Raw genomic sequence first — 25009 nt, forward strand, 5'->3', positions numbered from 1 at the left:
CTTATATGCCGACTCCACATCCCCCTTCCACTGTTTGGAAATACAAACATATTTATTCGAATATTTCTCAGTAAAGCACTTTTTAATATGTTAATTCAGTTCTCGTTTACCATATATTGTGTTGGTCATTATTGGTATCGTAGCGATTTGGTACAATTAAACCTGATGACGATTTCGACACCCTTTCCTTTCCATGATATTGTTTACTTTGCATAAATACTAGTTAGGTCTACGTGTTGTAAATATGAAATGTATTCTTCTGTAAGCATCAGACTAGAAGAAAAAACGAGATTGTCGGGAATTCCTCAAGTTGCGCAGCGCAGCTAGAACAAATAAAGCATGATATTCACGCTTACAATTCAAATAAAGTATAACGCCAATTTGATAATTATAGTTTTTCGTATCTTAAACAGAAAAGCCGCATACATGTACTTGAATACCAACATTAAGTTAAATAGCTTAAAACAGAATACATATTCAACACAATATCTTTTTGTAACGACCTTATATCTTTTTACATACAACTGATAAAACAAAAATAAGAATATTTTGTATACATGCTTTTAACAAAAATATGTGGTCATCTATCGATGCAGCACCTTTGAGAACATGCAATGCCTTAGATAATGTTAACATATAGGTTCATCAATGTCATCTTTTTCGCGCTTCAGAAAAAATTACTCGAAGACAAAAATATCAATGTTAATATAGTAGTCAAGTGATTCATATTTCAGACCTACAACATTTACGACCTTAAAAAATCTTTATGGTTTCGCATGGTTTATTTTGCAATATTTATATATCTGAGAATACAGATATATCTTTGTCGTCTGCATAATACTGATTCTTGAGACAAACAAAGTCAAATACAAATGTATCTATAAAATTTTTATTACTCTTTCGTATACAATACACAACAACTAATAATAATATGCTAAATGTAAAGTCTACTCTAAAATTTCTCATCGTTAATAATTGTTTCATTTTACATGAATAATATTTCCAAAAGCACCTGACGAATAAACAGTTATTGGTTAAATACTAAAAGTATCTCTTATATTAAAGGTGTCATACATGTTATTGTTCTCTAGATCTATTTCTTAAATAAGAAGATCTATTTATTTCAGTTTTCCATTTCAAAGCATACCAAGACATCTTTGTTCGACAATTTTCCACTTTCAAGCATGACAAACAAGTATTCAAACCATTTGGATTAAATGCAAGTTATCATGTATCGTATGGATTTAAATCACATTATTGCATAGATATAAATATCATATCCCACATTGTATAATTGTCACTTATTGATTTTTATTTTCTTATATATAATGAGCATTAAGAAATGCAAGTTCATATTGTATATCAGATCAATGATGTTAAGATTCCGTCTCTATTAATGTTTCCCACAACAACCAAATACGTCACTTCCATCTAACCTTGATTGGTGCCGCCTATAATTAAAAATTATCAAATATTAAAAGGTGAACTCCCTACTCTAACAAAACCATAACTTTTAATTTTTAAGGATGTATCTAGGTGAGATATTTTCTTTAATGGCGGACAAAGGCTGATTCGGACTTTTACCTTATATTAAGCATTGGCAATATTTGGGTCTCAAATTGTAAACAAAAATCTAGATTCAACTTGAATTTTGGCAATGACGTTTTATTGAGGTATTGGTGGTCTTCTGTGAAAGGAAAAGTGGGTGATACGAGCCAGTATCGAAGAAGTCCGAACACACAACAATAAACCTGACCTAAGTACATCCTTAAACTTATATTATGACATTATCAATGATAAAATGTACGCAAATAATATACTATGACAGTAACAGACCTTAAGTTTCTTAACAATATATGTTGTTCTTTTTTTTTATTTGTTCTATTGCGACAGTCTACAAATTCAAACACATTTTTTAATTCTATTGTGAAATGTCTCGTACGTATAATAAACAGATTGCCTTGAAAAAGTAGTAAAAACTATTGCACAACGAGACCTTATCAACAGAATCCAAACAAACAGTTAAACACGTCACTGGAAAAGAGAAGAACTCTTACCGGATGTTCCAAGCGATGGCATTGTGAACTGTGGATCTAGTCCAAGAAAACTTATCAGTTCATTTTCTAGACTAGGTGCACCTAGAAAGCAAGCCAAAGAAGATATTAAAAGCAACTAGAACTGGTTAAAAGGCATGTTTATTCAATGGAAATCTTTTTCGTATTAACTTGTTTCCTATACATTATCAATTAGAGAAAAAGAAAACAAATTATTTGTAGTCAAATTAAAATTTAAGTACAAAAGTAGAAAAGTCTGATATGTCTATGCCAAAGTTATTTCAAACAAAATAAGTTATTCTTCCAAATTGTTACTTATGAAAATTCATTTATTGATTCGAATATATTTTTCGTTTCTTTACAGATTCTGTATTATAGTTTGTTTATCTGTTGCTATAGCAGTCAAGTTTATTTAAAAAAATTCTTCAAAAAAAAAAAATCCGTGATAATTCTCGTTCAGTCTCTGTCTTTTTAGTTAACATTTTTTCATTCAATTTCAAAATATACATTTGTATAACGAAAAATGATGATAGTCACATTTTTTGCAATGACCGAAACAAAGTCATACGTTACTGTTATAGTGTGTAAAACGACATTTTAGCAGTCACTTTTTATGTATCCAAAATCACACGTAAAACCTTCAGTTACACACGTAATTTTTGCAAATTGTTTTTACTTTTTTGCCATAATTGAATTCAAATTGTTCAGTACATATCTTTTGACTTCATTAATATTTCTACAGACCATTTTTTTACGTTACAACCTAGCAATACGGAAAATATTTACAAACATTGAGAAATATAAGCGATTTAAGTTAGTTTATGAGCCTTCGAACATGTTAATTAAATTACAACTAGTGCTACGTTGAATGTAATCACTTAAGAAAGAATCCATGTATACATAAACATAACTTAAGGATGACAAAGGATAAGGAAAAAACAGTCTACACGTGAATTTAAAACCAAAACGTGGTGGTAAAACTCACCGTCGATCTACACGTGAATGGTAAATTAAGACATGTTATATACGATTAGGTAGGGGTGGTCAAATCGCTGGTCAAATTGACCGTTAATCTACATGTGAATGTTAAATTAATGTTACATAGGTGTTGGTAAAAATCACTGGCCAATTTGACCGTCAATCTACACGTGAATGTTAAATTAAGTCTTGTTATACTAGTATATAATTAAATTACATAGGTGGTGGTAAAAATCATGGTCAAATTGACCGCCTATCTACACGTGAATGGTAAATTAAGATGTGTTACATAGGTTGTGGTAAAATATACTGGACAAATTGACCGCGAATCTACACGTAAATGTAAGTGATACAGGGAATTATAAACTGTCAGTATCTTATTTGTCATATGGTGATTATTTGGATCACTAGTCAGATGACTGCTTCGAACCCTACCCCTTCCCACAAAAAATCATTCACAAATACGCATCTGTTATCGTTATAAACAATATTTTCTGTTTATTGCCAGATGATACAACTTAAGTATTCCCTTTTAAAGTTCGTTATTATACTTGTTCAAACCACAAAATACATGTTCCAATTTGTAACAATCATTCTTAACTATTGTGTTAACTTTTATAATAAAAAGAATGTACAGTGTCCCTCATATATTCAACATATTTAGCTATCATTTAAAAAATATCAAGTGCATGAAAAGGTAACAGTTTTAATTAGGAATAAGATTAACAATGGATGCAAGTTACTGTAATCTCAAAACTGCTTCTCCAGGCAATTTTCAACTAAGTTACTGTACATATTTAGACAATTGGTGGGTTTTTGCTAGCTAATTGAAGCCAATTGAGATGCAAACAAAATATTCTATAAAAACAGTTTTGAACAATTAAAGTAAATAACAGCTTTGATTTTTTAAATACATCATCCTATAAGTATTGTGCCCCCCCCCCCCCCCCCCAAAGAAAAAATCAAAGCTTTAAACTATAAGCAAATGCAATGATTCCAATATCATACCCATACTGAAAATGTGTTCATTCTGATAGAAAATAGAACTGACTGATAGAAAACTTAATAGGTTTCAAACAAGACCCTCTGTTTTTGTTATAGACGGCATAGAAACTTTTTGCTTCAATGAATGGATTCGTATGGATTCGTACTGATCAAGAAAATAAGCATAAACAAATATTTGCTAACAATTACGTCATTTGGTCTATGGGCGATGGTTGTCTCATTGGTAATCATACCACATCTCCTTATTTTATTTAAGTATTATTTTTTTGTAAATATGAAAAACCTAACTTACTGACAGATCGTAGATAATGGTAACTATGATTGATCGTTATCACATGTTAACTAGTTAATATTTTTTTCATGTCAGATTTAAGTATCCCTAAGATCAATTGCTTTATTTTGTTAACCACTCCCATGATCTATTTAAGCTGACCCAATAAAATCATTCATAGTAAACATATTGCAATGATGAGACGAGTTATGCAATAAAGGTTTTGAGACGAGCTATACAATAAAGGTTTTGAGACGAGTTATACAATAAAGGTTTTGAGACGAGCTAAGCAGAATAATACAAACAAAGAAATGGAGTTACCCTAGACTCAAAATTATCGTTTTAAAAACACACTAAAAATCCTGAAAACTCGACGAGTAATAGTTTTGTATATTAAAAAAATACTCGGGTTATAGTAAAATATGAAGGATGGGGTCAGTTATATAGAAACAAATATACTTACTTGGACAAGGTAGAAATAGGATATATTAGACAATACCGTCCTTGGAAGTAAGTATTAAAAGTCAAAGCTTATCACAATGTTTGTACGTTTCCATATAGGAAGATAGTATTATAGAAAGATCAGAAATACAGCACACAACCAAATGCTATATATAGCCAACGGATATAAAAGTTAAGAAAACACAGTACAGCAGACAGTTTTTAAGTAAAAGACACTTAAAAGGTTGCACAAAATATAAATAAAGGATGGCAATGTTACGGAAAGGCAGAATATATAAAACGCAGTTGGTCACAAATGAAAGAAAATAGTAACTCAGAACAAAAACATTTCTAAATAGAGGATATTTTTTTCGATTTAATCTGTCATAGAGGATATACAAGAATTGTGATTTGTTGGTACAACAAAAAATCACTTTTCTATTTAGGTGTTGAAATGCAATATAAGAATTTTTCTAGCAATTTGTAAGCAAGCACGCCTTCTGCAAGAATGAAATAGCTTTCTTCTATATCTACCTAATGATTTACTAACACCAACCTAGTGCTGGTATACCTTTCATATGTTCCTCAATGTTAATAGTACTATTACTTACTACTAAATATTTGTTAAGATTTGTGATACGAGATAACAGATGTATCGTACATTAATGTGTTGAAGGAAAACGTCTACTTTTTGTTATTTAATAATCAAAATGTATCTTTTTTTCTCTTTACAATACCGATACATCTATATCAACGAACATTTTTCTACATTCGAACCAGTTAACTTATATGTTTCTAAATCTCTCACTTGATTAAGAAATACTCCTGTCGAAATGAAAATCCACTTGATGGGTACTTCAAATTGTTCCAAAGATATATTTAAAACTGGTTAGAACATAGTTTGTGTTAGTATTATAATAAATTACCAAACATATTAGCCATTCCCGCCCTACCACCAAAATTAGACATCACCGGTAGACTTCCGGCATTTGTGCTAGATGAAGGCTGGTTGCTTCCTGAAGCGCTAGGAAATTGATTCATCGCTGCAGATGCGCTTGTACCCATACCGTTTGCGGTGGTCTGTGCTGTTGAAGCTGCGCTATTTGTTCCCGTTGTAGAACCAGCGCCCTGTGGTGTACCGAATTGCATTCCTTGTGAACCAAATGGGTTTGTTCCCTGTGAACCGAATGGATTTCCTCCCTGTGAACCGAATGGATTTCCTCCCTGTGAACCGAATGGATCTCCTCCCTGTGAACCAAATGACATTCCTGCAGCGCCTGGATTTGATCCCATTCCCTGCATCATTGGAGAAAACATTCCACCGAGACCCCCTAAACCAGGCATCATTCCACCGGAACCAGCATTAGCTCCATTGGTTCCTGATGAGGTTGAACTTGCTCCAGTCGTTCCTGTTGTCGAACCAGTTGTTGAAGCTCCATTTCCAGACATTCTTTGTTGTCCCATACCAAAGCCATTCATTCCAGGTGGCATCCCTCCAAAACCTCCGGGCATCATTCCACCCATACCACCCATACCTCTTGGTGACATTCCACCCATACCGCCCATGCCACCAAGTGGCATTCCACCCATACCGCCCATTCCACCAAGCGGCATTCCTCCCATACCACCCATTCCTCCAGGTTGCATTCCATTCATTGGGTTGTTTCCTCCGAAAACATTGGGTGACATACCGGCCGCACCAGACAAACCATTCATGCCTGAAGTCATTCCAGACTGATCTGTCGTACCTTGTGTCATTCCAAACGAGCTTATATCTGGCATTCCAGACCATAGAGCATTTGAACTTGGTGCTGAAAATATGTTAATTTAACCTTTTTTAGTTTTTTAGTAATTCCAGCAAGTCATGCAAAGGTATGAAACAATAACTTCGATACCAGAAGAAAGTTGTGTAGAATCGAAAGCTCTTCGAGCGGTATGCTCGCTTTATTTTATAAATGCATCACAAGACTAATAAGATATGCATATGTCTGTGACCATAATATTTCTTTGAATGTTAATCAAGTTAGAATATAGAGATTTTGTTAATTCCCTCAACCTACTAAAACGGAAACATAAACAGAAGATGTGGTATGATTGCAAATGAAAAAACTTTTCACAATAGACCAAATGACATATAAATTAATAACTATGGTCACCGGAAAGTATTGCTGCACACATCATATTCCTCTTTTATTGTTTAACGGTAAATTATTGTTGTATATCAATATCGCAATAGAATCACGTTCATTGTTCGCAATTTTGTAATTTATCTGGCCATCCATCTTATTTGATTCGAGTGCCACTGACGAGTCTTACATAGACGAAACATTTGCTTTGCTTATATAAAGAGCCAGATACCGTTGTTGTATATTCCATTATATAGTACTTTCCATAACATAATTAAAGAACGCAGCTATATATTTTATCGTGATTCTTGGAATTTAGAATTGACGACATACGTCATGGGTCTTGAATTTAGTATTACTATGTATAGTCAGGAATATGACAGTTCTTGTCCATTCGTTTTTGATGCGTTTTGTTATTTGAAATTGCCATGTGAATATGGACTTTCCAAATTGATTTTCGTCTAAGTTCAGTATTTTTGTGATTTTACTTTTTTCTCTGAATTTCTTTTTTTTTTGTTTTTTGTTTTTTTTTTTATTCAACAATATATTGCTTGCTGTTAACAATTGACTCCACTAGTCCAGCCTCCTAGTGAAGAGTACCTGCATTTTAATATCATTTCTCTCTGTGTAACAATGATAAAGTACAATTTATCTAGACTATAGTGTATATAATTCATTTTCAACCGTAAAATAAATAATTATATATGAAATTCTAATTTATCAATATGTATATCTAGTCTGTTTAGAAATAAAAAGTTTCCGGAAATAATTCACACTTGCCGTTATCGGTTTCCTATTATTGAATTGATATCTCTTCCTGGTTTGGAAATACCAGTTTTAATAATGATTTATGATTAATATAAGCAATTCACAGGTATGTATAAACAAATATTACAATATATGTGTATCGATTCTGATAAAAATAGAATGTAATTAATTTTTTTCCCATTTTTTTTAACGATAAAAAAAGTGGAGAGCAATACCGTTATCTCCACGCTTATCGGTGAATTTCTTAAACACTGGGGATGTTCATGAATAATTGTTATAACCACCATTTTTAGTTTAAATGCTGTATAAAAAAAAGCAATAACATTCTTGTACATATTCCAAGAGCTTCATGGCTCTAACCCCAAACAGATCAAAATGTATGAAGAATCAATAACAAGAGGAAGACTTGACACTATCTGTATCAGACAAGACTGATGAATTACTTCTTTTCTTTGGAATAACAAAGCTATTTTTTTAATTCAGCATCTTTTCAAACTATTTATCCATATACAAATCTCAGTTGATAAAAAGACACCAAATTGTAAAAATTACGGCATATAAACAAACACAAATGACGTCAAAGTCAACTTAACAAATAAAAAAGAATGCAATCAAATACTTTCAGGGCGAATAGAATAATATTTCATTAATGTTCTTGCATGCTATATTGTGTTGTATGAAACTAACAGTTTTGCCTATCTTATTTCCCCAGTTTAAAAAAGTGACCTGGACGCATAAGAAGTAATACAAATGATTGTTTTGCTCTTCTTGTTTGTGTTACAATGTTTTCGGAAAGCCATGATTAATCAGTCAAAGGTTCATAAAATGTTTAATATAAGATATTATTAACTGAAATTTAAACAGGTAGTAATGTTGGGGTGGTGGAGGGGTCCAATTAATTGCGACATGCGTTGATGGATGGGGCAGTCATAATGATAAAATTGCTAAAAACTTTAACATTAATGGTCCGGATCGGTTCACTGAATATGACTTTGCAATACTAGCACTACAGTTAATATACATCATTTGGTTCATGGTCAGTTAACTTCTCTCACCCCATACATATCGTATTAGGTCACTAGCACAGTATGCAACTAAAAATATATGTAGATGTTGAAACGTATTTTGAACGTTTTACGTGTTGTAATCGCTTTCGCTAAATTTAGAAGTGGGTAATTTTTATTAGGTTGGAAACTGGGACGTATGGAACTATGTTACTGGAAGAGAAATGGGAGAACTCTCCACAAGAGACCAAATGATTCAGATATTGTTAACTAAAGGTCACCGTACGGCCTTCAACAATAAGTAAAACCATACCGCCTAATCAATTATAAAAGGCCTCAAAATATAATATGTTAAATAATTCAAACGACAAAGCTAGCTGTCCTATTTATAATGATCTTAGATAAATTGTATTAAATCTCTTAAAATTGTTGATGTTTTAATTCTTTTAGAGACCATCAGGAGATGGTACTTTTAATACCGAAAATTTTGTAATTACTTGCCTAAAAGCTATTGTAATTGTCTGAGAAGACGACGAAAAGTTTTATCTTGTAAATAATATCTTAATTATGATGTATATGTTTATACTTTATATTTAATTTCATTGTATATATACATGTTGTTTAGGTAGTTATCGTCTCACATAAATCTGCACAGATGGGAGTAAGTACCGCATAAAAAATTGTGTCTTGTGTGATTGTTTTTATATATTTGAATGCATAAGGTGAAAATAAAATACTGAATTGATTAATCATATTCACAGGTAAGGATGACTCGTAGGTTGGGACCACTAATTCTTACCAGATATTGGTTATACTAACGCGTATGGGCTATAATTTTTGAAATAGATATAAATTAAAAGTTCAAGACATAATATAAGATTGCCTAGAATATCTTTAAAAAAATGATTTCCTTACAAAAAAAATTAGAAATTATGCTATAAAGTTTTGTATAATGATTTTTCATTGAACAGAATTTATCACTCTATATACATCATATTATAAATTTGATATAAAAGCTAAATTACCATTAATTCCAGCTGTGTTCGATGTTCCGAGAGTTTGTGATGGTAATTGAGTTCCAGTTGACGACGAGGAACCGGTGCTACTCCCTAATATGAATATGTCATTTAAAATATATAAATAAATGTGCCCTGGTCTTCGAACAAAATTTGAAAGAACTTTTAAACTTCTTTAACAAGTCGACTAAAATCATGATTAAGATTCAAAACTTTATCTTAAAGCAGTTAATATTTTCAATATTTTCAATCTAAATAAAGTTTCTGAAATTATTTTCTCATAAATTCAATAAAAGTTTTTGAATTACCAGATAGAGGCACACTGTATTTAATACAAGTAGGAATAGAAACTGATGCAGACATGTCAAACAGCAAAAAGCAACCATTTCCCGGTTTGCACCCAAAAGCACTGCACATGTTGCTAGTTTAAGGCTCAACGTATCAAACTTGCGTTTAAGCACAATATATATTGTATTATCAATCTGATAAGTAGTATAAGCAAAGCGCTATAAATTGAAACAAAATTCCCTGTTATGTTAAATACAATGATTTTTAAAAGAAAAGCTTATAAATAATTGATGTTTCAAAGCAGTAGCTAATTCAAAAAGTCTAATACGTATTATATCCATAATGTATATGTATCTACAAGTCTTATAACTATGAATGATCATGCTGAACTGTATTCATCATTTTTTCCTTATGTCATTCTGTCCTTTGCTCTGTTTGTAGGCGTCACAGTCCGTTTTGTTTCAAAACAAATTATCCACTTAAGAATATCAAAATCATATACTTTTTATCGTTATTTTCTTAAAAACTTGGACTTTGAACAAAATAAAAGAAGTTATTAAAAAAAAATGAACTCATTCTATTTATCAAAAAATGAAAAATAAAAAAAAAAATACTCTAGGTTGAATTTCACTATCAGTATGTCATAACTTTTGTGTGCGCTACATGCCCGTCCTAAAATACTCTACAATCTATTCTACGAATTCAATGAAGACATACACTCTGCATCTTCTTGTGGATTGTTGGTTATTCGACTCCATTCAGTAAAGGTCCTACTCGACATATTTAAATCATTTCTCTCTGCCATAAAAAAAAATGCTGTCGGTTCATTTCTTTCTTATCAATATCAAAATAAAAAATGAAAACTGTCCATTTAGCGAAATATTGAACAATCAACTTAAGAAAAGAATTTGCATTATGATTCTTATTTGTTCTTAATCGAATTTTGTTAATGGAATAGTGTAAAAAAAAAATAATGATTCTTATCTGTTCTTTTTTTAAAGGAATAGTCATCTCAAAACGATCAAATGTAAAATTTCAAAAACTACATTTGAAGAACAACTAAATCCTAACCTGGTGTCATCATCTGTGTAAACGTTCCCAATGCATTATTTAGTCCAAATCCATCGGAATTTGTATTCGATAACATATCAGCAGGTTCTCTTTGAACTATTCGAACATCTTGACCCAAAACATTTTCTTGGTGTCTTCCTATTGCGAAATTCAAAGGATCAAAAGAATCGCCTTGTGCTCTTACGCTATTTGCAGGAAAAAAAGATGGCGTGTCTGAATTGGGAGAAAGTCCACTATTTTCTGGCATACGCAACTCTGAAAGCCCCATTATGTTTTGAAGTCCTGTAGGTGCAGTATTATCTCCTTGCATCGCAATTCCCGCTGGAAAGATCTCAGGCTGGCCAAAGTTAGCAAAATTTGCAAGGTCAACTTCAATAGAAGCATATGCATTATGAATTCAAAAGAGAAAGTAAAGAAAAGCAAAGAAGAGCCTTAGAGTAAATAAACAGACAATAATGCATATCGACTATACAAGCAAAGGAAGCTGGAAATATAATAATCCAAGTTCCATCATATAGATATATAGATATATAGATAAAGGAAAAGCAAGGTAATGCAGAATAATGTATGTATGCAATCTTCATTTAAAACGTTGATACTATACTTCATTTAACAGATCTCTGAGTCAAAGAGAAATGATCTAGAAATATCAAATATATTGATTTTTTTTCGCGAATTTGCTACATTAAGTCTCTTCGCTAATTTGCTATATTGATTAAATTTCTTCGCGAACTTTCTATATTGATTTAGTTTCTTCGCTAACTTGCTATATGTTTTTAATGGCTTCTCTAACTTGCTATAATGATTTAATTTCTTCGCTGAAATGCTATATTCGATAATTTCTTTGCCAACTTGCTATATTGATTAAGTTGCAGTTCTAATTTTATGTTATAGAAAGCAAGTTCTAGTCAACTACATAATAAGTCTAACCTGTACTCATTGAAAGTGAGTTTGTTGGGAATAGAAATCCTGTAATTATATATAATTATGAATAAAAGGAAATGCTGTATATGTGCCAATCAGACAGCAACTACACGACACAATTATTCAACAGAAATATTGGAATCAAAGCAGAGTTAGCGACAAAACCATGGCAAACTCTAAATCTGTTTGCTTAGGGATTTTCCGTTAAGAATTTCATAGGAGTTCGGTATTTTTGGTATTCCAATTTACCCCACTTGTGTAAATCATTTGTGAATGAATTAATCAAATCAATCAAAAAACTGTCATCAACACCAAGTTCACCAAATAACAAACTCAAAAAGGCTTTGTTCGACATTGTTTTATTTTTGAATTTTTGAAGGAAAAAAAAACATTTCGCCTTATGGACAGGGATTTGTGATAAATAATGATGTTTGGATAACGAACACATCCAACATCCATAAGGCATTTCTTATATTTGGTATCATGAACAGTGGCTTCATTGTATGACTAACTTACATTTGAACCCTGAACAATGGATCCATGACTGGTATCTGATAATCACCAACCATGGGTTCATTTTATTTGGTTCGCATTGGCATCAAAACAATGCGTTATGTATCACACTATTGTTTATCATATCTGATCTGATTTGTTTTGGGTTTTTTTATTTGACCGTAAAAGAATACTAATTCCAATGCTGGTTACTATTATTAATATCCGCACTTGCTGGATATTGCTTGAAATGGAATGTCATTTATATATTAGCATTCATGGGCAATAGGAATCATTGTCATTATTGACATTATGTTGAATATGAAATTTAACATCGACGCCAGAATAAATGTACGCCATTATTAAAAAAAATGTAAACAGAACAATCAGTTAACTTTTTAAAACAATTTTCGTTTTATATCATAGTTGTTTGGACTATGTTATTTTATAAGTATATCGTTTTTTGGGGAAACAAAATCTTTTATCAAATTTGTTCCATATAGAATTGTTTCCCTCAATTTTAAATTCTCCTAATTCAGATGACCAGTGATGAACCTATATGAAGGTAGGCATTAATACAAAGGTTTGCAGGGTGTGTTATGATTCCAGAAACCTAGCAACTGTAGCCTTTAAAAAGTTTCTTTTAACGATGATATGTAGACAGAAAAAAATATGTTTTACATAAAGCTTTAGTTTTTGGACTCATATTAAAATATTATTCTGGGATATTTGAGATGTTAGTAAGTGCATGCAGTGAAATTAAATGATAAAATTACTGACCTGTTCCGGTGCCAGCGCCTGTTCCTGAAAGATAAAATATATACATATATGACAGTTGTATAGTGTAACATCATGACTATACAATAAAAACAAATGCATGGTGTATTATGATTGCAGTAGATTTTTTAGATTGATCGAATTCGTATACAGTTTAACCAGATATAAAGGTCATATAAATTAACTTGTCCGTTGTCCCAATGTTGTCCGTAATACATGTACATATGCATTTCGGATCACAATTCAAATGCCAAATGTCAGTTATTGAACCCAATGGTGACCTTTATATTCTGGTTTGACTGTATTTTGGAATTGTATTTTTTTCTCTTGCAAGCAAAGAATGCTAATGATATACTGCTTATAATACATAAAGCACTGATGATATTGAAGCTAATGGGCAGGCTTAGGAAGACCTATTACGGTACTAAAATATCAGTTCATTTGCAGAAAGTAGAGATCGTTTTATTAAGTGTCATTATATAAGATAGTTAACAGCTGATGTTACAATTGAAGCAGCAGTTTATATTCTTACGTGTTCTTAAAGCATTCCGCCGCCGTGTGGCTAAAACTCGTCTTCTATCTAGAAAATAAATGTGGCTATAAGCAACAAGCAAAGCAATGAATATATTTAGCAAAACAGTTAGGCGAGTAAATGGAGAACTGTAAAATGTAGGAAGGTACGCATGCGGGAAAAAATGATGACTAGTATGCTTGATAAGTAATAAGCCACTAAATGAAGAAGCTACTCATGCATTACAATATATTTTTTTTATTTTAATTATCCACATAACTTCTACGTTTAAGATGTCAGTTTAAAGTTTATCTTTGAGCAAATCCTTAATAATTTCTTAACCATATTAATCTAAATTTACTTGAACATATTTCGTAGAAAAATATTTTTTTCAAACTTAGGTCTTATTACTTAGGCAACGAACATTCATCTTTTGGATTGTGTTGCATATGAATTGTTTGATTCTAAATGATTAAAAAAAAAAAAATAGGGAGCAAAAAAAGGAATTTAGGTTGGGAAATACGACAGCGTTTTGAAAAATAATATTTTCGTTCCTGTATGCCACTATCAAAAATAGTGTTTGTCCCGATAAGAAACTACCCCTACCCCAAAATTGAATGGTCGTTGTCTAATAAAGTCAAAGCTACATTTTTGCTATCAAGAAACGGCAAAAGTCATTTTTATTCGATGTCGTGAAGGAATTAATTTCACCGATGTACTATTGTTTTAATGCAATTGCTAATAAACAGACATTCCTCTTCATGCTTGTAAACAAAATTCTTATTTCAAAATACCGAATAAGCACAAAAATAATGATCCGTATCAAAATTTAAAAAGGTTAAATCATTACTTTAATTCAAAAATATAGCAAACAAAATGAGGTAACTTTCAGTTAAAGACAGAAATACCATCAAGAGTGCATAACATTTAACATGTGATTCTTACAAAAACTATAAAGAAGCAAAATTTCACATTTTAAATATCTATATTCAAATGTATTTTGTTACCAACAAGCACTTTGAGCATTAACCACCTATTTTCTTTGGCGTTTAAGTTTTTTTTTAAATCTAAAATTCTTTAATTTTGCGATTTTATCTTACTTATTTTATTTGTTCTTTCCCTTATCAATAAGTTCTGACAATGACAGTAGACTATAAATATAAAAATGCTGTAGAATATAAAAAAAAAAAACTGTCAAATTTTAAGCTACTATAAAGTTTAAACATTTAAAATTGCTAGGTATAGATATAAATCAAAAATAAAATGAAAAATATAAACACTATTTGAGTTGATACTTTCTACATGTTTTAAATTCTATGATTTATGGATGAATGGTGCTTAAAATGTGCCGGACCAAAGCCGACTAAAGGCAGTATGCATAAACAATTGTTATTATAAGACTTATAAATACTAATAAGAGAAAGAAGATATGAAATAAGCAAACATAATTTTATATATCAATTACTAAAATAAAAATTAAGCACCACAAAAAGGGGGTGACGTGCTCTAAGCAGCTGTAATGTAACTAGGCCTTTACCACAACCAATAGCCTACTTGTAAATTGTCTTGGGAATACTCTTGTTCTTTGCACTGTAACACCCTGCCTGGGATCTCTACCGCCTCGCCTGAGTGCTATAAATATAGTCTGATTACATAAAGCTACGTTACATAAAGCAAATTCATAAGCTATGATGATACACACATGCAACTAAAGGTGGAATTAATAAATTCAATGCGTATTAGTAGCTACGATATAAAAAAAAACGATAGCAATTTTGAATATAGTTTGCAGTATTAATTGCATTATAAAGCTAAACGTGTTAGAGTTGAGTTAACAAAAGCTTTACAAAATATTTGAATGTATGAGATAATACAATATATTTTTTCCAGCTTAAATATGTAACTTAAATATATAAATAAAAAAGTAAGTATATCTCTTTATTCCTTTCTTCAAGTCTTAGCCATTTTACAACTATCATCTTAGATGTAATTACTGACGACAAACCTGTTTGCCCTCTTCGTGTTGCAATAGCATTATTGGCTACATCATTTGTCAGGGGTCGTACTCTGTTACCCGTTACTGGGTCAATTAACGTGGAACCTTGACCTAATTCTGTAAACAGACCTGTTGATGGTAATGTTCCCACATTAAGGCCATTTCCAAATCCAAGCCCTGCCCCAGCTCCTCCAGCATTTCCTGTTGTTGATCCATCTCCAAACTGTCCTGTTGGTGTCGCGCCTCCAAATTGTCCAAGACCTGCCCCACCTCCAAACTGGCCTGTAGGTGTTGCACCTCCAAATTGTCCAAGACCTGCCCCACCTCCAAACTGTCCTGTAGGTGTTGCACCTCCAAACTGTCCAAGACCTGCCCCACCTCCAAACTGTCCTGTAGGTGTTGCACCTCCAAATTGTCCAAGACCTGCACCTGCTCCGCCTCCAAACTGTCCTGTTGGTGCCCCTCCACCAAATGGATTCATACCAGCGCCGGCACCACCAAATGGATTCATACCAGCGCCAGCACCACCAAATGGATTCATACCAGCGCCGCCACCACCAAATGGATTCATACCAGCGCCGCCACCACCAAATGGATTCATACCAGGACCACCAAATTGTCCAAATGGCGGTGGGGGTCCATTCATTCCACCAAACGGTGGAAGTCCAAATTGTTGTCCACCAAAAGGTGAGCCTCCGGGAAAACCACCTTGTCCAGCACCACCACCTTGTTGTCCAAACCCGTTCAATGCATTGGCTCCACCTGTAGTGCCTGTTTGAGTGCTTGGTTGAGTGCCTGTTTGAGTGGTTGTTCCTGTTGTTCCTGGTGTTCCAGTTCCAAATGCTGTGCCAACTAATGAGTTTCCAGCTCCTCCATCTGCACCAAACGCTCCTAATGTACCAGCTCCATTAAATTGTCCTTGCCCACCCGCTGCACCACCCCCAAACGGATTAAACTGGCCACCTGGTCTGCCACCTGGTCTGCCACCTGGACCTCCAAAGCCTCCGAACTGTCCACCTGGTCTACCACCAAATCCGGGTGGAGGGCCTCCAAAACCTGGAGGTCCACCAAATCCAAATGGGGAACCCGGAGGACCACCCGGCCGACCACCTGGAAATCCAAAACGTCCACCTGGACCGCCACCAAATTGTGCACCTGGTGGTCCAAAACCCCCGAATGATCCAGCACCAGCTCCTGGAAAACCTCTTTGTGTTCCACCACCAGCACCTGCACCACCAGCACCTGCACCACCAAAGGTAGTTGTACCGCCGCCTGGTCTTCCTCCGCCAAAACCCGTCGTTTGTCTTTGATTTTGTTGTTGGGCTGTAAAAAAGAATATAATAATATTATTTCAATCATATTTTTTCCCTTTAACATACTTTTTATTATTCTTTTTATTCCCTGTATTTGCTTTAATTATTCTTTCTATTCTCTTTGATTATTTTTAGTATTTCTTTTGATTATTCTTTCTTTTCCCTTTTATTATTCTTTGTATTTCTTTTGATTATTTTTGGTATTTCCTTTTAACCCGGATAATTATTTGTATCTCTATGAATACTCTTTGTATTTTATTTTTGTTCCTAATTTATCAATATATTTTTCAGTTATGCAGACATTTTGGCCTGTGCGTTTATGGTCGACTTATTTGTGGCTCTTTTGATTGACTTATATTTGTAGCTCTTATGATTGACTTATTTGTAGTTCTTGTGATTTACTCATTTGTAGATCTTATAATTGCCTTATTTGTTACTGTTATGATTGACCTATTTGTAGCTCTTGTGATTTACTCATTTGTAGATCTTATAATTGCCTTATATGTTACTGTAATGATTGACCTATTTGTAGCTCTTGTGATTTACTTATTTGTAGATCTTATGACTGCCTTATTTGTAGCTCTTATGATTGACTTATTTGTAGCTCTTATGACTTATTAACAGATCTAATTTTTTGCTTATATCGTGATGACTTATTTTGCCTGACGGTTCACACTACTACATCCCAGTGCAGTATAGGTCTTATTTTTTTCTGACTGTTACTTTGTTGGAATTTTTTAACTTCCCTTTTATTCCTATTTACTTTTGGGTCCAAGCCTTCCATGTAGATGTAAAACATAAAACGTTTAAATTCTATAGATAAATTTTACACATTTATGAAAAATGTATTAAACTCTAGTCTTTGTTCAAAGTCTGAATTTATAGTGGTCCCGAAAGGGTTAGTTAAACATATTTCACTTGATTAATTAGAATTAAATTTTGGCTGATTTATCATATTTTGGTAAAGTGTTATAAAATATGAGGATACTTAAAAAAATAATAGGATGTTAATATATGTGTATAGTATATTTCCGTAACAATACTAACTCGAATGATTCAGCGCCCTCTATCCATTACTTTTCTAAAAATCTTTTTTTTTCAAATTATTTCATTTAGAAACGTAAGAGTGTTTTTCCTATATTTATAATCTTTATTAAAAACGGAAAATTTGAAGAGTACGTTACTTGAAGCAATGGGTTAACTTTTTATATATAACTCTTTTTAGTATATTTTTTTCAATATTTAAGATAATAATTACATTTCGACCAAGTATACTAAGTATACTAACACTTTATCATTATTTATCATTATTTATTATTATTAATTAACACTCCCATACAATTTTTAGAAAATGGCGACTAGAGTATATACAGATAGAGATATTTATGCATAACAATATCTTTGAAAAGAGCTAAAAATATTATCAACTGTACTAATACTAAACAACTGTAATACTTGATTGACTATTGTTAATATTTACCTGCTATAGAAACGATAAAACAGAGTAAAATTATGAATTTCATTTTCTTCTTCAGTTGTTGTACCATATGTTGTCAGTTTCTTGTCTTCTGATTGTCTTTCTTGTTGTTGCCACTTTTGGAATTAAAAATCCTGAACACTTTCTTGGTTTTAAAGTGGACAGCGGAACTTGTTATATGTTAAGTGCTGAAAGGAAAAGGTATTCAATCAAAGATTTAACAACGCACGAATCCCCTGTAATGTTCTGCCATTTAACGAATCGGTAGGTTTTGTAAAGTGTAAAATTAGTAATTCATCAAGTTTTTATCTAACTTAAATTTAGTTTTTCCTTTGTTCAAGTAATGCATCATGTATCACGAGACTTTGAAATACACGTCATCACCGTCTGCTGTCGATTTTACCGCAAATGAAGGTATAATGGGGGACATGTAGGTTTATTAATACCGAATTGAATTTTTAATAATTTAATATATTCCAAGTCAACCATATACTCAAAGGACATTTTTTTATTTTAGATTATTTAATGATCTATGATGGTTGAAATTTGTAGACAACATGTACAAACGAATTACATTTACGATGTACTTCGGTCATCATGTTCAGGAGAAAATTTGCGAGCTATTTGAATTTCAAATAAAATATTTGATTTAGGTTTTATGTGTATCTTGTCGAAATAGAGCTAAAAATACCAATTACATATCATAAATCAATGAAATTTTTTCTAACTTGGTATTTCTGGTTGGAAAAATATATTGCTTTAAAAGAAATTGATACTGAGAAAATCTTTCACGCCAGACAAGAATTCTTTAAACGTTAAATATGATTCAATCACCTGTAATTTCAGTTTAAAACTGAGATTACACGTTAATATCATTCATATATTTTGCTTTAGAAAGTTAAACTCTGAAAATCTTAGGGTTTCGCAAATTCTCTCAAGTTTTTGTTTATATCCCCATTTCCACTGCTTTTTTTTGTTTTTTTGCTTTTTTTGGTTTTTTCTCTATACCAACTCATTTGTGAAAGTTTAGATTCGATATACCTTCATAGTATAATCAGAAGTTGGAGTTGATATCCAATTTGCCATTTACATGCCACTGTATCAGTTATTGATATTGTTAATTTACAGAATCACTTTAAAAAAATATATAAAAAAGATGATGTGGTATGATTGCCAATGAGACAACTATCCACAAAAGACCAAAATGACACAGACATTAACAACTATAGGTCACCGTACGGCCTTCAACAATGAGCAAAGCCCATACCGCATAGTCAGCTATAAAAGGCCCCGATAAGACAATGTAAAACAATTCAAACGAGAAAACTAACGGCCTTATTTATTTAAAAAAATGAACGAAAAACAAATATGTAAAACATGTTCATCGGTTGATCTCATGTAATTTGAAATATTAATTATCTTAAACTTCTAAAATGATAACGAAAAATAACCTTACCGATTGAACTGAAAAACTTTCGTTGAAAATTATTTCATGTAAGTTTTTATTTCTATTTATTTTCTTTCAACTGAAATGCTGGTAGTTTCCCTTACGTGGAGTCGGTTGGTGCAGTTATATTCCGATAAGTAATTTCTAACAATCATATGACTATGTATATTTACAGAAGACAGATTGTTTCATTCACGTAAAAACAACAAGACATAAATAAACAACTGTCATTCATGTCAATTCATATAAAATAAGTATAAATCATCTATTTGTATATTTACAAAGCTTGTTAAATAAATGTTTTATAGTAAAGTTTAAAGACTATAAAAAAAAACAGGAAACCAATACAAAAGAAAGTACAACAAGGTCTTTTCTTTTGGTTAACAGCGTTTCACAGACTGTAACAACAATATGTATGTCATCTAGAAAAATATATGATTTATCTTTGTGGCAAAATCAATATGTAACAATAGTTAAAACATCGTATGTATTCATATAATTTGATTTTTTTCTGTTTCAGAAGAGAACAAATAGTAATGACTCCCAAAATGTCTTCTAATAATACTATGATTCTTTTATAAAGGTAGATCCGGTATCTTCAGAGGTGTATCTTTTTCTGAGCATACCTTTTGGTTATGTTATATTGCAAAAATATTTTTTTGTTTAAAAATATTTTACCATACAACTGAAACATCTAAACATTGAAATTTGAAACTTTCAAAAAACTAAGTGGCGTTTAAGTTTATCTAAAAGATTTAGAAAATCTCATTAATAAGGAATTTGATAGGAAAATTTCGGATTTTTCAAGAAAATAATGCCCGTGACCCCTATTTTTCATTATTTAGCAATAATAAAAAAAGCAATCCTGTACGAAATTGATAAACATATATACTAACATGATTTTCGCTTTCATGGAAGTTGTCTAAACAAGGTTCTGAATGGAAAAGCTGAAGACCCATCTTAAAAATTTAAGAACTTTACATGTAGTATGATTTGGCTGACCATAATGGAATATATGTGTCACAGATGAACGCGAATATATTCCATTCGTGAGGTCATTATTTGGTTTTCCTTTCCTCGATAGGGCATCACCACATTTATTTGTCACTGGATTTTGTGTGCCATGATAAACACGTGTTGTGCTAAAAGTAGACCACTGACCCTTCAGGAGCACATGGGTGTAATTGTAATTCTCATTTGGTTAATTTACTCAGACGTCACTAGTCTAAATATGTAACACCAAAACGTCACATCAAACTAAGCCTTCTTTATTCCTATTTACTTCACTAGATATCCATGTTATCAAAAAATGATAGGCTTATTGTCACTAAGTAATGTAAATGTGTTAAAAAATCTAACACTTTTTATTAGTAAACTTAAGAACATTTTGTAAAATTATTGTTTAAAAATGTATTTTTTATATGTTTTCCTTTGTTATACCCACCATTGTTTTGTATTGTTTGTATATATGTAAATATTGTATTCCTCTTGTTACACGTATGTATTGTGTCTGAGTGATCAAATAAAAGTTGAAGTTTAGTAAATCAATAAGTTGTTTTGAGTGCAAATATGTTATGTTTGGTGAATTATATTTCTTTTTATATATATTTATACTTTTCGCGCGAAATAAAGATTTTGAATATCAATAAAAAGCTTTAGTAATTTTAAATCATTGATACTTCAACAAATATCACGTGATTTCAAGATGGAGAGTCCAGTGAATTTGCGACATGACCGAATAAATCGCCAGTACTTATTACGAGATAAACAAATGTGTCCATATTGGCTAAGTTTAGCTTTCTTAAAACCTGTTACTTTTGAACTCGAAAATGAATGTTAAAGTCGTTACATAGAATTCAATTTCGGGTCTTTTCAATTTGAAAGATTAAATTGCTTCATTATAATTATACAGACATAACACTGAAAATTAAACCCAATAGTGTTAGAATTATATTTACATATCTAAACATAGCATAAGGCAATTTTAACGTAAACTAGAACACATCGCATCTACTTTGTCACTTTTAAAGTAATTAGACAGGGTTGCCAAATGTTACATTTTATATTCGTATATTACAAGCACTTATACATCTCGACACAAACAAAACTGATTTTTTATTTAAATGAAGTGCTTTAAATATGCTGAATTAACTGATATAGTTATATGACTATATATTTTAAAACTCGTTATGTAAAACACGTGATTTTATTTTTTCATTTAACATTCTAACTGTTTAAAACCGACGATGGTCATATTTATCTTTATGGATCCAGCTTCCGAAAAAAGCAATTGTAAAAATACCATTTCAAAATTATTCAATTTTTATTAAAAAGAAATAAAAGGTAATTCAATGAAAAAAAAATGTTAAATTTTCAGTGAATAAAAAAAATCAATAAATAAACACACAAAAAAAAAATCGGAATTATCAATAAAAAATTAAAAATTATACAAATATCAATAAATAAATATAAAATTAAAATCTTACTGTTTCGCACGAACTTCTTTGAGGACACCAGGGACACTTCTGTTTCAATAAGAGCTAGGAGGCATTATTGACAAAGTGCTATAAACACGACATATTGATTGGGCGAAGAATGCACATGTCAATATCATGTATCAAATGTAATTTACTTCTCCTTTTTATGTTGTAATGTCTTATCTGACACTATTTATCAAGTTCATTTAAGGACATTTAAATTGCTGTTCTGGATAGTAAATGCCATTTGTGTATATGATATCTTGATTTTTTACTTTCAAAACAATAACCTTATTGCTCTCTCAAAGCTTTTCAGATTTTAAAAGTAAATCTTAATTGCGTTTATATGAGTAGATTCCAAAATGAAATCAAAAGCTGAACACAAGGTGTATAATAGATTATTGTACCAGCTTTTATGATGTGTATTCTCCTTATCTAGAATGTGGTAGGCATGAAAACATCGTTTTGAAAGATACAAAAACACCTTAGTGTCATAAAAATTTCCATCATAATAATCTTTAGAAAAATGAGGGTTGATAGGATTATACACATATTTTCATATAAAAACTGGAAGATGTGGTTTAATTACAAATGAGAATACTCTCCATCAGAGACCAAATGATATAGAAGCCCACAACTATAGGTTATTGCACGGCCTTCATCAATGAGCAAAACCCTTACCGCGTAATCAGCTCAGATAAAATGCCCCGAAATGACAAATGTAAAATAATTCAAAGAGAAATATAACGACCTGATGTATGTAAAATATAATGAACGAAATACGAATATAATATAACCCAACAAACGAGGACCTCTGAATTACGGACTCCTGACTTGAAACAAGCACATACTAAATGTGGCGGGGGTAAACATGTTAGCGGGCGCCTAACCCTCCCTTGACCTTGAACAGTGGTGTAAAAGAACATCTCCTGCGACATTAAAACCCTTACTTAAGTAAGATGTCCGTTTGATTAGAAGGTTGTATATATACACATTAGGTGGCCTGTTGCTGTTGATCTTTTATATCATTTAATTTAGAATCATATATTTAGTAAAATATCGACATATCTATATACCTTATGAGATTTCAAGTTTCCTGAATACATGTACATTATTATTTCACAGGCGAGTTGTGTATTAGGTTCTCTCACGAAGACATATAAATATGTCACGAGTCACAGAATTTTATGATATGATTAACATAAAGAATGGTGTGGTCAATGACACTTTCATGGCTATACATGGTCATTGCTAACAACACTGTACAGTTTGATTATTGCCAATAAATATGTTAGGGGAATCAGAGCCTGCTTTTATCTTATAATGGACATTTTTGTGATAGGACGTACACTTAATTGCAATAGACGATTAAGCGCTAACATTTGTACTTTTCTCTCTGTTTAGTAACAGTTATCGATAACTATTCAAACTAAACATGGGATAAAAGTAGTACACAAAGGTAAAGAAAGATTTCAATTGACAATGGTTGCTCTTTCAAACTCTTTATAGGTAAACTACGAAAGAACATTGTAAAGTTTGTTTTACCTGTCGCAGGGATGTACAATTTTATAGTAATGCCCATAGTCTAAGTTATGCCCCTGTAATGTGTGTTATAGCTTAGCTATCTCACTATTCATCAATATTTGTATGTTCACGTCGGTAATAGGAATTGACGGAAAATTAGAGTATTTTATAAAAATCCTCGATCTAAACATTATTTTAACCCAGTTGTTTGTGATAAGAATGTCCAATATTTCGAACTGTTGACTCAATTACTATTACCCGTTTGTTTATTTTCTTTAATAATTCTTATTTACAGTTTAATTGCTTTCTATTTAATAAGGGTGGTTTAATTCACTATATTCATTTTCCCGCGGTATCTCAATTTAAATTGACGTATTATCTTTATATTGTTGCGTTCCGAAATTATAGTTCACATTCAAGAAATTGTGTAAAGCAAATCGATCATGTTTGAAAAAGTGTCATATACAATTTGAAATAATAAAGCAACAACATGAAACTTAAATAGGAACATACACAAACAATTGTTTTAGTTGAGATCAAATGACGTATAATTTGTTGACAGCTAAATTTTAAATTTCGCGAAAATAATAAATATCACAGCAGAAGGGCTGATTGTAAACGGAAAATCATTGAGGGATAAACTTGAAATTTAAAAGAACTTAAGGTATTCTCATAATTATCTTATTCATCCGAAGTTATGAAACCATCCAAGTAATTTATCATTGTCAAAATTGCAAATACTTACAAAATATCAAAATTTAATATCCATTAATTGAAAAATGATTCCTATGGCACAGTGGAGAACAGGTAAGGGACACTACTATCCTCCCCCTGGACATAGAGTACGTGTTTCTGTCGTTATTATTTATGTGCTCCTAAACCTTAGATATTAAATAGAATTATGATGACAGACAGGGCTATTATATTGACGTCGAGTGTTTGAACAAACACACATTACAGTCTTTTAACGACAACAGTGCTACATATTACATCAACTATTTATTATTTAGACAACTATATAAAGAAATGTGTGTGTACATTTAGCTGTT

General features: G+C 31.7%; 1 protein-coding gene across 11 annotated transcripts; it reads right to left on the minus strand.

Moving 5' to 3' along the window:
• Positions 1-875: 875 nt before the first annotated feature.
• LOC143064637 (uncharacterized) lies at positions 876-24843 on the minus strand. 11 transcript variants are annotated; one of them, XM_076237606.1, is made up of 13 exons: positions 24706-24843; positions 18516-18700; positions 15732-17045; positions 15281-15358; positions 13748-13795; positions 13219-13242; positions 11953-11991; positions 11023-11391; positions 10669-10749; positions 9673-9756; positions 5817-6560; positions 2058-2138; positions 876-1451 (listed from the first exon to the last, which is right to left on the minus strand). In XM_076237606.1, the coding sequence occupies exons 2-13, from the start codon at positions 18580-18582 to the stop codon at positions 1432-1434; spliced, it is 2949 nt and encodes a 982-aa protein (XP_076093721.1). In that variant the 5' UTR covers positions 18583-18700; positions 24706-24843; the 3' UTR covers positions 876-1431. The 11 variants fall into 11 exon arrangements, with proteins under 11 accessions (XP_076093721.1, XP_076093722.1, XP_076093723.1 ...); XM_076237607.1 differs by lacking the exons at positions 10669-10749; positions 11023-11391; positions 24706-24843 and adding an exon at positions 22446-22571; XM_076237608.1 differs by lacking the exons at positions 10669-10749; positions 11023-11391; positions 11953-11991; positions 24706-24843 and adding an exon at positions 22446-22571.
• Positions 24844-25009: the final 166 nt, after the last annotated feature.

This window comes from Mytilus galloprovincialis, chromosome 2, assembly GCF_965363235.1.
Source record: "Mytilus galloprovincialis chromosome 2, xbMytGall1.hap1.1, whole genome shotgun sequence".
Lineage (NCBI taxonomy): Eukaryota > Metazoa > Mollusca > Bivalvia > Mytilida > Mytilidae > Mytilus > Mytilus galloprovincialis.